The sequence below is a fragment of the Notolepis coatsorum genome (assembly GCF_963971535.1).
Source record: "Notolepis coatsorum genome assembly, chromosome: 14".
Lineage (NCBI taxonomy): Eukaryota > Metazoa > Chordata > Actinopteri > Aulopiformes > Paralepididae > Notolepis > Notolepis coatsorum.
Window position 1 is genome coordinate 83,995,522 of NC_140178.1, and position 17,383 is coordinate 84,012,904.

General features: G+C 43.0%; 1 protein-coding gene across 1 annotated transcript in view; it reads right to left on the reverse strand.

Moving 5' to 3' along the window:
* The window catches only part of yipf2 (Yip1 domain family, member 2), a 31,610-nt gene that overhangs the window by 12,524 nt on the left and 1,703 nt on the right, over window positions 1-17,383 (reverse strand). Inside the window, exons 3-5 of the mRNA XM_084329583.1 lie at window positions 7,210-7,364; window positions 5,030-5,110; window positions 4,554-4,641 (exon numbers count right to left, since the gene is read on the reverse strand). Of these exons, the coding sequence (XP_084185709.1) occupies window positions 4,554-4,641; window positions 5,030-5,110; window positions 7,210-7,364 (324 nt within the window). The remainder of the gene's footprint in view (window positions 1-4,553; window positions 4,642-5,029; window positions 5,111-7,209; window positions 7,365-17,383) is intronic.

Sequence of the window (17,383 nt, forward strand, 5' to 3'; positions counted from 1 at the left end):
GACCTGTATGGAGAACGGACCTGTATGGAGAACACCAGCGTTACACATATCCAGAACGGACCTGTATGGGTACGCAACAAGCACAAGGTGAAGACTCACTCTGGGGTTAGTCTGACTCAATTCCATTATCTTTATTATTTAGATTTATTCTAAATGCAGGTGCATTTATATATTCCTCGAGGAGTTTGACTTGTAGATCGAATGCAAGTCAAAATGCAAGTGTTTTACTCCATTGTATAGAAACATTGCTTAATGTAAACTTGTGTTTAGCTGTTACATAGTCGATTAAATTCAAATTAATTTATTTTCTGTGAGGAATTTAATTTGTGCAGTGGTCAAATAAGACAAATATGACAGTCACAGGACACAGGACAACTCCAGTGGTTTTTGAGGGTGCTTGTTTTTTTTTTGGTTACCACCAAACTGTATGTCCACCAGAAGTGCCTGTTTGTGCCAATGAAACTCACTATGAGATCTCGCTCTGAAATCCTGCAAGGCGTGAGTTGTTGCAGAAAGCTGGAAGTTGGAAGCTGTGGGGCATGGACAGTACGCAAAAGGTTACCGCAAAAGGTTTCTTAGCTTAGCGTTATCTAAAAGATAAAAACAGTGGTGTGCACACTGCATTTTCAGAAATTGTGCCAACAACATGTCGCCCACTTTGTGTAGCGTTCATAGACTATTGATACGGGCATGGTGTTCCAAGAGCGGAGAGACCTGCTGCAGACAGTGGAGGTAATATAATTATTACAAATGGTAACTGACTGTTTTGACTAACAATACGCATTCATATTATATTGCTGTGCATTGTTATGTAGTGTGTATATGACTGGTCAATATCTTGTGATTATTGCTGCTGACATGCGCTTTAAGATGCATTCTAAAAATAGATTTCCATAAACCAGGGGTTCTCAAACTTTATACCACAACCCCATTCTTTTTTTTTGGCGACCCCACACTTAACTCATTCCCCGCCAACAACGATTATACTCGTTATTGGGCACCATCCTTTGAACGCCAACGAGTATACTCGTTATTTGATCGGTTTTCCTTTTTTTAGATTTTAATATTCTATTCAATGTCAGGGACCCGTATGTTGCCGTTTGAAGGCATAATGCGACCCTGAGGGTGCAGTACCGGCCAGATCCTACCAGGTGGCAGTATAGAGAGTGCAGTAAACCCTGTTCCAGACCCTGTGTTACACTCAAATGTCTCCTGGCGCAGTTTTCTGGGTCGGGCAAGTCGAGCGGTTCTCCCGATTGCATTGAAGCGCGTCAAATGCCCCCGATCCATATGTTGTGGTGGGTTATGTCGTGGACCAGATGGAGATCAGATGGACCAGATGGCGATCAAACAATTGGAATATTATTTTTGGAATACTCCGGATGACAGGTAAGGACTATCTGACGTAAATTCTAGCTTGATCGTGCAATGTTTTTATACCGATCCAGCTGATCAGCGTTTTTAGTGTTCAATACGAATGCCGTTACTGGCAATCAAAGAATCATGATGAAACATAATACCTATTATATACATTTGATTTGGGAATAGTAGCGTGTCCAGGCAAGAAACGCCAAAGCTTATAGTAGGATTCACGTATAAGGCTATAACTCAGCCTTTCGGGAATTACCCCAGACCACTCTGAAATTATACTTATATTCACCATGGGATAACGCTTGAACGTATGCATGGGAAAATTATCTCTTTTTTGCATCTTGGTCAGAAGAAAGTCACTGTCAAATGACCATCGTTTTGTCCGGACTCCCCATAGCTATAATATAGAATATAGATATAGCTCTACAAACAAGGTGACGCACTCCTATCTTTAAAGCGTGGCATAGCTACAACTGGACCCGGCTAATGGCTGGCGCCAAATGTGTTAATGTATCACGTAATTTCTATGTGGAATTAAGGAATATCAAAATAAAAGCACACGTTGTTGAACTTGATATTTATTGAAAATGTAATTACAACACTATGTTATCAATACACATTTATAAAAAATTAGGCATATTTAGCCAAGATATCTTGCCAGAACGTAAAAAAAAACATTTTACTTGCCAATGCGCCCCACTGTCACCTACCCTGGCTACCCACGTTTGAGAACCGCTGCCCTAAACAATTGCTCGAGCACTACTCGAGTAATTCACGTGAGTACTCGATCTGGCTAAACATTACTTGTGCCCATACCTAGAAGTTCTTGATATGGTTCTAGGGCTGGGCGGTATGGTTTAAAATTGATATCACGGTATAAATTGAAGCATAGACCGTAACGGTATGTTCCACGGTATATAAATGTATCTTAAAATCTATATATAAATGCTCATAAAACGGTTAAACACTGGTATGGCAGCTATGAATGTACTCTTGTATTACTAGGACATATTTCACATAGTACACTACTACTTACACAAGTAAACAGTGACAGCGGTTTGTTATGTCGGTCCACCGAGGACTGCCTTTGGACACCTGAGTAACTGATCTGAGTCTGAGATGCAGAGACAGCTGTTTTCTTACCACCACTACCCGACTATTCACTTGACGTTTGCGGAGGATGGATTCTTTAGCTTTCTTCACATTCCAACACGTGTTTTGTTCATTTGCAGATTGCCGTTTTCTGCTCTGTCTGACGTTTTAAAACCAAACCATGTCCATAACCATGTCCATATAATGGAATGAAATACTTTCTATACAACGCTTATATCGTCCCTAGGTATAGCATGGGTTTACCTCACCTTAGCACTAATTCATATCTTGTTTCTTTTGTGTTGTAGTTATTATTATTTATATATACTTGTGTTTTTATTCTTGATTTTGCTTGTTGGCAGGTAAAGGACTAACAAACACACACACTGCATTTAAATGGTGATGTTTTTTGCCACATTATGCTATTTTTCTTCACATATACATACTGTATATATATATATATATTAGAAGTGGGGGGGGAATCGATACGTAGTAGTATCGCAATACTTTGCGTGGCGATACTGTATCGATACAGGGACACCAAGTATCGATATTTAATTATTCATAAAAAATACAAATAAATTTTCTTTTGTATAAGGAAGTTGCATTGTTCATTTCAATAACTGTAATAATACAGTAGTCCACACACACACATGTGCATTCAGTTAACCCTTTCTCTGCCACGCTTATGTACATCCTTATACCATCCTCTGCCAGCTCTATTTGTCTATGGAGAAGTTCCCCTTCTTTGCAGGGCTATAACTTTTTAAATTGTATTGCTAAATTGACATTACTATGGCCCATTCAACGTCAATTATCTATCGTTTAGGATGTAGCAACGTTCTACTTTTTCATTCACATATTCATACTAAAATACGGTCTAAAGTATAAATATGTTTTTATCATTTTCTGCAGCATTCTGCAGAACGTGATTTATAGCCCTAAATGCATTATATTGATGATCAAATACAGTTTGATAGCGATTGCGCCTGATAAAAATTTTCAAATGTACGTGCTTCTAGAAGTTACTACTCATCATCTGATGTTGACCGGATGGGGGGGGGGTCGTTTATAATTCCGTGGCCAACGTTAGATGATTCATGTAGTGTGGGTGATATGATCATCAGAGCAGTTTGTATCGAACACAGTAATAATAAACGCTGAAACTTACCCCAGTCTCCTCGGGCCGTTGGGCGATCAGCTTGGAGTAGACAGTTTCCTATTGGGATGTTGATCTAGATGAACAATTTCCAGGTTGTATAATACTATATACGTCCAAATAACGTTGTTTATTGAGTTAGGGCGAGCGATTGATTATCCAGTGTGTCGAGATGGATCCCCGGGAGCTATAGCGAGTGGCGGACCGAATTTGGATGAGCACCACTTTCTGTTTCCGGTTTGCTGTTTGGGCGATCCGCTGATCGGCCACCAGAAGGCGCTCTTGAACCGTTGGAGAGTTGAGAGGAGATCAACAGCAGATCTCAAGTCTCCGCGGGTGAAATATGATTGCCATCACAGATTTTTGAAATATTGATCTCAATGACGTGTTACGGAGTCATTGGCAGATTAAGCATGGCGGAGAATGACGTGTTAACTCATCCTTGGCGATTAAAGGGTTAAGTTGGAATATGACTAATACAAACAGTTCAGTTTGTCAGGTACATGCAACACAGATTAGTGTTTACATCTGTCTGCTTGAGAAAATACCATGTTCTGCAATAAAAATTATTGAAGTGAGATGAACAGACTGAACTTTATTTTATTAGATAAAACATGTTGACAGTTTTACTTTGCAGTTGAAAAAGGTAAAAAAAAAAAAAAAAAAAAGCAATATTAATATCACGATATATTTAGTATCGCGATACTATCGTATCGTGACGCAAGTATCGCGATCGTATCGTGAGGTCTCTGGCGATTCCCACCCCTAAAATATATTAGTCGTTTCATTATTGTTTGTATGGTTTATTAGGTGAGATACCTTCATAAACCTCTAGGTTTTATTGGATCTCACCTGCACATTTTGTTTAATTTGTTGCTTTGATATTTCTCATTGTGCAAATAAATAAACTGAAACATTACACGTCCCTTACCATATAGATCTGGATTGGTCCTAAGGTAGTGTTTGATGAAGTTTCTCCCAGGCAGTGGCATCACTGAGCCCTTGATCCTGTCCAATACCTGCAACACACAAGGCTGTCAACCAACAGGAACTAATGACACTCTTCACAGTGAGCACTAATGTTCAACCATAAGGGACAACGTGCTCAGCCCTTTTTTCTTGACCCCTCACAGCCATTGCTTTTCTCGATCAAGCTAAGAGAGGCCGGAGCTTGTATACTAGTTTGATCATGGTTCAATTCCAATTTGATTTGATTGGTTTTGATACTTTTAAAAAGTGTAATAGTCACACAAGTGTGACAGGACTGATTCAATCATTAATTAATGAATACAGCCTATGCAATTAAACCTGTACACTTAAATTGTCATCTTTTACACTGCTTGTTGAAATGTGTAAATACCATAGTGTTTGGATCATGCAGTGTGGTTGAGGCATAGTGTATCATACCTGCACTGTGTCCACGTTGAAGAATGACTGATAGTACTCGAAGGTCCAGAAGCTGCTGGTTGTTTTCTGCCCTGCTAAGAGCTGGGAACAAGATTCAAGGTTCAAGATTCAAGAGATGTATTTGTCACGTACATACACAGGACATGTAGTGAAATGAAGGTGGCCATGCCCGCCTCGATTGTGCAAAAATAGAATAAAATAAAATAGACATGCTAAAAAGTTATAATAAAGTGAGAGTGCAAGTAAAGATATATGTGTGTGTGTGTGTGTGTGTGTGTGTGTGTGTGTGTGTGTGTGTGTGTGTGTGTGTGTGTGTGTGTGTGTGTGTGTGTGTGTGTGTGTGTGTGTGTGTGTGTGTGTGTGTGTGTGTGTGTGTGTGTGTGTTTGCTTGTATGTGGCGAGATCAGTGTTCAGAGTTAACAGATTTAACATTTAGCTGCCCTGCAAAGAGCTGGGAACAGACTTAACATTTAGCTGCCCTGCTAAGAGCTGGAAACAGAGTTAACATTTAGCTGCCCTGATAAGAGCTGGGAACAGAGTTAACATTTAGCTGCCCTGCAAAGAGCTGGGAACAGACTTAACATTTAGCTGCCCTGCTAAGAGCTGGGAACAGAGTTAACATTTAGCTGCCCTGCTAAGAGCTGGGAACAGAGTTAACATTTAGCTGCCCTGCAAAGAGCTGGGAACAGAGTTAACATTTAGCTGCCCTGCTAAGAGCTGGGAACAGACTTAACATTTAGCTGCCCTGCTAAGAGCTGGGAACAGAGTTAACATTTAGCTGCCCTGCTAAGAGCTGGGAACAGAGTTAACATTTAGCTGCCCTGCTAAGAGCTGGGAACAGAGTTAACATTTAGCTGCCCTGCTAAGAGCTGGGAACAGAGTTAACATTTAGCTGCCCTGCTAAGAGCTGGGAACAGAGTTAACATTTAGCTGCCCTGATAAGAGCTGGGAACAGAGTTAACATTTAGCTGCCCTGCAAAGAGCTGGGAACAGACTTAACATTTAGCTGCCCTGCTAAGAGCTGGAAACAGAGTTAACATTTAGCTGCCCTGCTAAGAGCTGGGAACAGAGTTAACATTTAGCTGCCCTGCTAAGAGCTGGAAACAGAGTTAACATTTAGCTGCCCTGCTAAGAGCTGGGAACAGAGTTAACATTTAGCTGCCCTGCTAAGAGCTGGGAACAGAGTTAACATTTAGCTGCCCTGCTAAGAGCTGGGAACAGAGTTAACATTTAGCTGCCCTGCAAAGAGCTGGGAACAGAGTTAACATTTAGCTGCCCTGCTAAGAGCTGGGAACAGAGTTAACATTTAGCTGCCCTGATAAGAGCTGGGAACAGAGTTAACATTTAGCTGCCCTGCTAAGAGCTGGGAACAGAGTTAACATTTAGCTGCCCTGCTAAGAGCTGGGAACAGACTTAACATTTAGCTGCCCTGCTAAGAGCTGGGAACAGAGTTAACATTTAGCTGCCCTGCTAAGAGCTGGGAACAGAGTTAACATTTAGCTGCCCTGCTAAGAGCTGGGAACAGACTTAACATTTAGCTGCCCTGCTAAGAGCTGGGAACAGAGTTAACATTTAGCTGCCCTGCTAAGAGCTGGGAACAGAGTTAACATTTAGCTGCCCTGCTAAGAGCTGGAAACAGAGTTAACATTTAGCTGCCCTGCTAAGAGCTGGGAACAGAGTTAACATTTAGCTGCCCTGCTAAGAGCTGGAAACAGAGTTAACATTTAGCTGCCCTGCTAAGAGCTGGGAACAGACTTAACATTTAGCTGCCCTGCTAAGAGCTGGGAACAGAAAGTGACCTGAATCACCGCTTAGTGAATTAGGGCTGTCCCCGACTAAGGATTTGGATGGTCGACTATGATTGGCCAAAATTTGCCGTTATTCGACTATTGGTCGACTAAAAAAATTATATTTAATTTTCTTTTTTATTAATTCTTTATTTATTTTATTTTTTTATCATTCCATTTGGGCTGTGGGGGGTGCTTAATGTCTGAAGGAGTCGACTGAAGGCTTCTTGTCCTCTGCAAAAGCATGCAATTGGTCCACTGATGGATACATCTTGATATTTGTCTAGTCTAGTGTGTTCATTAGATGGGTGAAATCCTCTTTCAGTGCCTCTGTGCCTGTTTTTTTTAGATATCTGTATCGTAGACAGAACAGCACACATATTCTCTGGTCACCTCAGAGCTCTCCTCCTGGCCCTCCTCATCATCTGACATATCTAGTTTGACATGTCCACCTCCTCCTCCTCCATGAGGGGAGCTACTGGGGGCCGACACACTGAGAGTAGATGCCCCTGGGTCTGCTGACAACAGGTCTGCTGCCTCGTCAAACTCTAGAGGTACAGAAATGGAGAGGAGAGAGAGGGAGATGAGATCATGGTGGTACAAGAAGCAACTTAAAGGAATTTACAGTGAGAATACCTGTAACATTCATTGACCTCTAATGTCTAAGTATGAATAGACACAACACCTATTAACCTCTCATGTACTGTATGTAAGTATGAATAGACACAACACCCATTAACCTCTCATGTACTGTATGTAAGTATGAATAGACACAACACCCATTAACCTTGTGTACTGTATGCAAGTATGAATAGACACAACACTCATTTTTAGATTACATTTGAAAACATTGTTTTCTGTCTCACAATTTACCATTTAAAGGGGATATATTTTAATAATTGAATCCTCAACAAGTTAATATAGATTGTTAAGGTCCCCTAAAGATGTATTAGAGAGTTTCTCTGCTGAAAACACTCAGATTATGCATTCTAGTAGCCTCTATACCCCTCTGTTTCAGGCCTGTTCTCAACAGGCTGTTTCTGTGTAACTGTAACAAGCGAGCCACTCATGCACCATCTAGCAGTGGTGCACAAACCTGTACTGTAGAACAGGGCTGTACACTGCGACAAGATCGTCGCAAATTGCCCCCTAATTTGGCCGGTGCGAGTGAAAAATTATATCTACTCGCAAGCTTGCGAGTAGTGATTTCACCCCTTCATTCACATTTCACTACACTAACATTAGCCTACAACCAGGGCTGTACAGGCGACATAATGTTGCGGTTGTAATTTCATTAGACAGACCAGCGCGGACCTTTAATAACATGCAATTTAATTGACAAGAGCAATGGGCTAACGTTAGCTGGTGGTCCCGACTGTAGCAGAGACGGTGGAAAAGTGAGGAAAGGGGGTGGGTTATATTGACAACGCTTGACAACAGAAGTTTAAACATAACTTCATATTTATTGGTTATTCGTTTCTGTATATCATCCACTTTCCATCTCCGTGTTAGACTCTTCCTGTTTACATTCGAGTGTGACGTCATCACCTACGGCAGCTTAGACGATCAAAACGCGAACCTAGAACAAAACCCGGGGGGGGGGGGGGGGGGGCTCTCTCGTGCGTTCTCGCCCCCTCTCTCTCTCGCTCTCTCTCTACATTCAATTATTTAAAGTAGCCAAACGTTACAGATACTAACTGGATAGTTGATGATATAAACATTTAATTTCATTATCTGAAATATTCTAAAATCATTAAGTCTGCTATAAGCCATTATCCCTTTGTGTGTAATTATTATTTTCTCACAGTAGTGTGTGTGTATGTATATATATATATATATGTGTGTGTGTGTTTGGCTAAAGTGGATAGAAAACACAGTACTGTGCAAAAAAAAAAGGCACCCAAGAGTTTTTATATAAATGGTCTTAGATGTAAATAATTTTTTTTATTAGTGTGTCAGTAGACTACTCTTAGTACATTTTCATTAAATAATTTTTTAAAGCATCTTCATGGTTTAATAATGCAAACATATGTTGCAGGGACTTATTATAATCATCATATTGGCGTGACTGTATGCATCAAAGGGTTAAATCAAGCATTTTTAAGTGCTTTAGAGGAAATGTCAAAATATTGCGATATATATTGTGTATCGTGATATGGCCAAAAAATATCGCAATATCATTTAGAGGCCATATCGCCCAGCCCTACTATAATGGTAAAATAGTTATTTAAAAATTTGCCCCTAAAAAATATTATTTGCCCCTAAATTTCTCATTTAGGGGCAAGTGTGCCCCTAGTGAAAAAGCTTAGCGTACAGCCCTGCTGTAGAGGGAAATTCAGATCAAACTGTCTAGACGTTGACTAGACTAGACGTTGCAGATCAAATGTGACTCAAGATCCAGCAATAGCATATATAAAACGTACCATTCAAAATGTTGTCAAACATATTTTAGGTTCAACTTTAAGTAGACAAGATTTTTGATTTAGATTTCTAAGCGAACCGCCATTTTGTAAATTTTTCCAAAACCTCTTCACCTCTTAACTGTCTCGTTGGGTTTAAATCCACTGTGCCCAGGCTGGTGAAGACGGATATGTGGCTTTGCAACAAGATCCACGTCGCTCACTGTATAAACTGCAAAAGGTTTGTGCACACACTGACACAGCATCTAACCTCAACACGACCTGTCCTGCAAAGAGATTTAGGCTATTTAACAGGCAGCTTGATCTGAATCTAAGTAATCGCCCAGTGGTTGATGATGGGATAAAGACCTATTTGAAAACATATTTGCTGTTATTTGTTGGAGTTGAATAACAAGCTTTCAGGAGGAAGGCTGTCACCAATGGCACATGTAGTCTATTCCCTCATTACACGCTCCCCCTTTACCTTTGGGTTGCTTCTATACTTTAAGCAAATGGCTTGTCCTTCCGCGTTCCCGTTTTGCGCTCTGATTGGCCACGCACGTTTCTGGTCATGTGACATGTGCGCCAATCGTGGGACGGCAAGTTTTTGGACGGTTAAGCTTAGGCGCTCTTTCGAAGTTGGTTAAGGTTAGAGTTTGTCTTAGAGCATGGCGGTAAACAACGTGGAGGAGGTATTGCCTTCATGTTTAACAACAATTGGAGCGATCCAACTAACGTGAAGGAATTATCCAACCACTGCTGCCCAGACCTGGAATATATAACCATCAAGTGTCGTCCTTTCTTCCTCCCGAGGGAGTTAACGGCGATCATCCTTGTAGGAGTGTATATTCCACCGCAAGCCAGTAACAACGTCGCGCTCTCCAGACTCCACGACGAGGTAAATAGAATACAAGCGGCGAACGTTAACGCCGCCATTTTAGTGCTGGGTGATTTCAATAGCGCCAATCTGAGAAAGGTATTACCTGACTTCTATCAGCATGTGACTTGCAACACCAGAGGCGGTAACATCCTAGATCACTGTTACACGCAATTTAAAGGTGGCTACAAGTAGAGATGTTCCGATACCATTTTTTCCTTTCCGATACGATTCCGATACCTAAGCTTTGGGTATCGGCCGATACCGATACTTATCCGATACCAGTGCATACACATAAAAAAAAAAAAAAACTTATATAAATTATATATATATATATATATTTTTTTTTTTACAGATACTGTTTTATATATACTGTTTTTTAGTAATAACTAGAAAGTAATGGTATTTATTCAACAGGTGATTGTATAGATTTGTATTAGTATCATTAATCAATGAGTATGGGGCTGCAGCACTGCAGATATACCCTACTCCAATGATCCACTCGCTTTGCACTCGCTACCCAGTGGCTCTGCAGATATACCCTACTCAGTCTACAAGGCTCCGTTGACTGTCAGCGTTTCCGTTAGCCGGTAATTACCGGTTTTTGACCGGCAAAATCTGTTGAAGTCCGACTTATTTAATATCTCCGGTCTTAATGTCCGGTGAAAATAATTCCCTGAGTCTAAGCACAATTTGATTATTTGAATTGTATTAAAATAGGCTAAAATTAAATAGCCTATGCGATGAACGAAACGATCATTACATTTGTTTCCTCGTTGCTTCTAATAATGACAACGACGTTGTCAGCGAGAGCTTAGTGCTGGGTGTGCGAGTGCATGTGAAGCTGCAGAGCCAGAGAGGCAACGGCACAATGCAGTATTCCATCAGTACTCCAATTCGGCCATTTTCAGCCAATGTTGGGTGGGGGGCGCTGTTGTGCGGTTCCCAGAAAAGAGCCAATAACAGCTGAATGAGCTTCTCTGCAGCGCCATACTCTTTGCAAATAAGTTGTTGCGAGGTGGAGAGAGTCGTCACGCAAACCACGATAATGTTGCCGCCTCTCTGCTTTCTCAGTTCTTCGCTTGATATAATTAATACAAATGTCCAATATAACGGAATTCGTTAGCTCATAAAAATGTGATTATAACAGACTGCTAGTGTCGGACCGACTGCCCACATACGCGGTCTATTTTAGTTCAAGTCAGCAGCAGCACGGAGTATCGAGGGACTTATTTTATTTGGAATATATTAATTAATGACTGTATACGCAAAAGTAGCCTAGTTTTAAGTAATAATATTATAAATCTACATGCCTTGAGGATGACATTCTTTATTCTAAACTATGACCGGAATTAATCTCATTTGTCCGGTAGATTGAAATCTTGCAGGTCACGGAGACCGACAACAATTTTTTCTAACGGAAACCCTGAGTAGCAGAGGAACTGTTGTGATTTTTGCACAATAAATATTCAACATTCTCTTTTGAGACTCCGCCTCAGACTCTTATCATTTGGCACTAAAAGCTAAACATTGTCGCCAATATGGCTGTCCGCAACATGTCATTAATTGTGTACGCGACGTGCAATTGTGCAATGACGACGTTACCGTGAGCTAGGTTAGCTAGCAGGAGCTACCGGTATATGGAAAGACCATAGAATGAATGAATGAATGAATGAAAACTTTATTTAACAGATTGCAGAATGGGTACAATACAGTACGGCTCAATACATACAATTGTTAAGGGGATGCAGACCTGAGAAAGACGTTTGTCTTGTTTCCATCAGGGTCCCCCATTTTCAATTCATATAGACATTTATGACATACACAACATACATGACATTTATGGCATAGGGACATATAGGTATTTAGTACTGATACATTTGTGACATAGGCGGTATTCAAATATACAGTACTGTTACCCCTAGATCCTGACAGAGTATATACATATGATGGGGAGGGGACTGTACATTAGGAGGGGGTGGGTGGGTGGGAGGGAAATATACATACGGCGGGGAGGGAATATATACATGCGGTGGGGAGGAGACTGTCTATTAGGAGGTGGTGGGGGTTTTGGGCATTTACGGTGGCCAGTTTCGAATTGCAGCCTCCCGTAGGTGCCCTTTAAGGGCGGTTTTGAATGTGGGCAGGGATTCACATTCCTTTACAGAAGACTGTAACGTTACTGGTGACATTGTGATTTAACTTGGAATACTCCTTTGCCAACTTGCTGTACTTTGCTTGCAGGTCTGCAGCCATTATTGGTGGATTATGAATAGCCCCAACTTTAGCCAAGGTAACGTCAAAGCTAGCTTTCGGTTAGCTGTTCAATGCTAATAACACCAGCCACCAAGCGAACTCATCAGAGCTCCCTGTCAACAGCGCTCTGTCGGGACGATGGCATTTTAAGAAAGTATCTGCTCTGCTGTTAAAATGACAAATGGCAATTGACACTTTAATTCACGGTCGATTAAGCACACGTTTGTTTTATAATGCTCACTCAGCGAGTAGGGTATATCTACAGAGCCCAACGTCCGCAGTGTTGTTGATAAATTACGTCATATGGTATCGGAGCGCAACATTAGAGGGTACTCGCCGATACCGATACCAGCATTTTAGGCAGTATCGGCGGCATTTCCGATACTGGTATCGGTATCGGAACAACTCTAGCTACAAGGCTCATTCTGATAGTGGCTTTGGTAAATCAGATCACGCGTCCATCTTTCTTTCACCAATGTACAAACAGAGAATCAAAAGTACTCCTGTAGTCTCGCGAGAGGTGCAGAAATGGGATTTGACGTCAGAGGAGACGCTCCAGTCTGCGTTTGACTGCACAGACTGGAATGTGTTCCGCGACACAGATAACATTAATGTCTACACGGAGACAGTGCTGGACTATGTTTGTACTTTGGTGGAAGAAACAATCCCCACTACCAAAATGAGAGTTTACCCAAATCAAAAACCCTGGGTAGACAAATCCGTCCGTGAAGCTCTGAGAGAGCGCACCAAAGCATACAACGACGGCCTAGTGGCAGGCAACATGAATGACCACAAGGTGGTGCGATACAACGTAAGGAGGACAGTGTCAGAGGCCAAACGGCGCTACAGGGATAAAATTGAACTCCAGTTTGAACAAGCTGACTCTAGAGCTATGTGGCAGGGGCTCAAAACGATGACAGACTACAAAGGCGCCTCCCTCAAACTGAACAGTGACATCTCCTTAGCAAATGACCTCAATACCTTCTATGCGAGGTTTGATGCTGGTAATAACAACACCAGCTCACAAGCCACGGCAATGGGGGGGGGGGGGTCGGCTGCTGATGGAGGCGCAGTGTTCAGGGTAACAGAGCATGAGGTGAGGCGGACCTTTAAAAAAGTGAATATCAGGAAGGCAGCAGGTCCGGACGGCATCCCCGGCCGCGTCCTAAAAGTCTGTGCCGACCAACTGGCCCCAGTATTCACTGACATATTTAACCTGTCCTTAGAACAGGCTGTCATCCCCACCTGCCTGAAGAAGTCCACTATTATCCCTGTACCCAAAGAATCCAAGCCTGCTTGCCTCAACGACTACCGCCCTGTAGCTCTCACCTCCATAGCCATGAAGTGCTTTGAGAAGCTAGTAAAGGGCTACATCTGCTCCTCCCTCCCCATCAACATGGACCCCCTGCAATTTGCATACCGCCCCAACAGGTCCACGGAGGACGCCATAGCCCATGTGCTGCACACAGCAGCATCACACCTGGACAAGAGGCAGGGGAACTATGTGAGAATGCTATTCATCGACTACAGCTCGGCATTCAATACCATAGTCCCCTCCATACTCATAGCCAAGCTCAGGGACCTGGGCTTGAACTATGACCTCTGCCAGTGGGTCTTGGACTTCCTGACTGGCAGACCCCAGGTGGTGAGAGCAGGCAACTGCACCTCCTCATCCATCACCCTCAACATAGGGGCCCCCCAGGGCTGTGTTCTGAGTCCCCTCCTCTACTCCCTGTACACACACGACTGTGTGGCTCAGCGGAGTAGCAATACAATCATCAAATTTGCTGACGAGGTGGTGGGCCTGATCTCTGCCAACGACGAGAGGGCCTACCTGGAAGAGGTCAAGGTCCTGGCGGGATGGTGCCAGGAAAACAGCCTCTCCCTGAACGTCAGCAAAACAAAGGAGATGATTGTGGACTTCAGGAGGTCGGGGGTCAAGGACTACAGCCCCCTCAGCATCGACGGGGCACCGGTTGAGAGAGTCAACAGCTTTAAGTACCTCGGAGCCTACATATCCGAGGACTTGACATGGACCACACACATTGACAGTGTTGTGAAGAAGGCACGACAACGCCTCTACTTCCTCAGGCGCCTAAGGAAGTTCCAAGTCAGTCAGAAGATCCTTAAGAACTTCTACTCATGTACAATAGAGAGCATCTTGACCGGCAACATCACCTCCTGGTTTGGGAATAGCACTGCACAAGACCGAAGCAGACTACAAAGAGTGACACGTTCAGCCGAACGCACAATTGGAGGGGGGCTCCCCACCCTCCAGAACATTTACAACAAGCGTTGCAAGGGCAAGGCTAAGAGAATCATTAAAGACTCCAGTCACCCGAACAACTGCCTCTTTGAACTGCTGCGGTCAGGCAAGCGATACCGGAGTCTCAAGGCGAGCACAGAAAGACTCAGAAGAAGCTTCTATCCCCAGGCCATCAGGCTGCTAAACGAACAATGAACACTACACAACAACAACCACCAAACGCACATAGCACACACATCCACACGCACACACTCACTTTAAACAAACACACTGTAGCACCCACTCCACACACTTTATAGCACACACCCACTTTAAACAAACACACTGTAGCACCCACTCCCCACACTTTATATTTATTGATGAAGGATTGCACTACAACTCGTACACCTTACTGTAAATTGTACCTAAATTGTACCTCATCCCATTTCTGCTTTGCACTATATAGTACTGTACATTAGTACACTGCATAGTATTGTATATTATATGGTAACTCAGAACATTGTACATATGTCTATACCGAACACTGTGACTTTCTTCTTCTAAATTACATGCTATACTATGTTATTTGATACTATCTTGTCTAGCACAGTCTCTGGAGCGTAACAGTAAGAAGCATTTTGTATGAAAGTATTCTGTACTTCTGTATGACAACTATTAAAGAAACTTGAAACTTGAAACTTGGCGATAGAACGCCTGCCCTGATTCCAAACTCTAACCTTAACCAACTGCGAAAGAGTCGCCTAAGCTTAACCAGTGATAAACTAGGCGTTAGGTAGTTTGCAGGCTGTTAGACCCGGAAATAGGCGCAGAACTTGCCGTCCCACGATTGGCGCACATGTCACATGACCAGAAACGTGCGTGGCCAATCAGAGCGCAAAACGGGAACGGGGAAGGACAAGCCACTTGCTTAAAGTATAGACGCTGAAGGGTTACCTGTGGCATACATAGAAAGCCCTGCCCTCCCCACAATGTGTTCTTTGAGAACCCCTCAGATCTATGCTGCCCTACAATGTGTTCTTTTAGAACCCCTCACATCTATGCTGCCCTACAATGTGTTATTTTAGAACCCCCACGTCTATGCTGCCCTACAAAGGCAAAAAGCCCTAACTTCAGTTACTACTGCTGTGTGCCTTTGTACAGCACAGTACACAGTGCCCCTCTATACGTGTATGAATACCACTAACAGCGTATCTGTGCCCTCTATATATACGTGAATGAATACCACTAACAGCGAGAACCCCCCACCAGGCCATAGAATAGTTTTTAATGCAAAAATAACACCAAATATCCATTCATTGGGAAATCAATAATCATTCATTAGATTGCTTTAGTTTAAATTACTTTATAATTACTTTAAATAACTGCGGAAAGAGAGAGCATGAGCATTTGGATGCAGGTAATGATGGAGTGGACTGGAGACATTCTAATAGTTTTGACAAATGTTGCCCCAAGTCTCGATTACTACCGTGTGGAATTGGATTACTCTTTCAGTTTTGGGACTTTTGAGTTTGTAACCAAAAGGCGATGGGTGTGCCGTCACCCATTAGGAATTCAATGCGGCCGGGCGGCTACGTGGCGTAGTGGGCAAGGCGCTCGCCATGAATGCGGAGACGCTGGGCTCGCCTGTTCGAGCCCAGCGCTCCACATTGCTTTCAGTTTAGCTGGTCGTTCATACTAATACACATTGGCCGTATTAGGGGGTGGGAAACTGATGGGTGGGGATCGGGCGTTGTGGACAGCGACTCCTACAGGTCGGTTGGTGCGCCTGCGCAGTAGAATCAGGAAGTGTCGAGGGCAGCGTGAGCCTCCAACGCGTTACTCCTCGCCACTGAGAGATCGAGCTGCGCAGGTGAAAAGATGCGACTGCTGTTACCTCAAGTACCGGAGCGGAGGGGACTTGTGCTATGTATGACTTAGTCCACATTTCAGCCGGCTTGTGGGAGGCAAGAAACAGCGTTCGTGACAGGGGAGGGTTGAATTGGATGATACGAAATTGGGATGGGAGAAAAATATAGAAAATGGGAGAAAAAGTGGATAAAAAAAAAAAAAGGGAATTCAATGCGGCCAAAGCAGTGCAAGCATTCTTGTGCTGTTATTTACAATCATCTCGGAGCTCAAAAGACCGTTTTCCATGATCGATTATAATGGATTATAGCCGGTCAAGTGATTACAGGAAGTTTCTGTAACACAATTATAATTTCTTTATTTCGCACAGAGGTGAATATCATTTTTTTTTTTACTTAGAAAAACATTTGACCTCCCTAGTAGTCCTTGTAGCGGAGTTCTTGAGTGAATTAGTATGGGTGAGAAAGTGAGAGAAAGAGAGAAAGAGAGAAGAGAGAGAGAGAGAGAGAGAGAGAGAGAGAGAGAGAGAGAGAGAGAGAGAGAGAGAGAGAGAGAGAGAGAGAGAGAGAGAGAGAGAGAGAGAGAGAGAGAGAGAGAGAGAGAGAGAGAGAGAGAGAGAGAGAGAGAGAGAGAGAGAGAGAGAGAGAGAGAGAGAGAGAGAGAGAGAGAGAGAGAGAGAGAGAGAGAGAGAGAGAGAGAGAGAGAGAGAGAGAGAGAGAGAGAGAGAGAGAGAGAGAGAGAGAGAGCGAGCGAGCGAGCGAGCGAGCGAGCGAGCGAGCGAGCGAGCGAGCGAGAGCGAGAGCGAGAGCGAGAGCGAGAGCGAGAGCGAGAGCGAGAGCGAGAGCGAGAGCGAGAGCGTACCCAGTGATGGAGATGGCCTTGCACAAGCAAAGTTATTACATTTATTGTGTTTGATCATTTCGA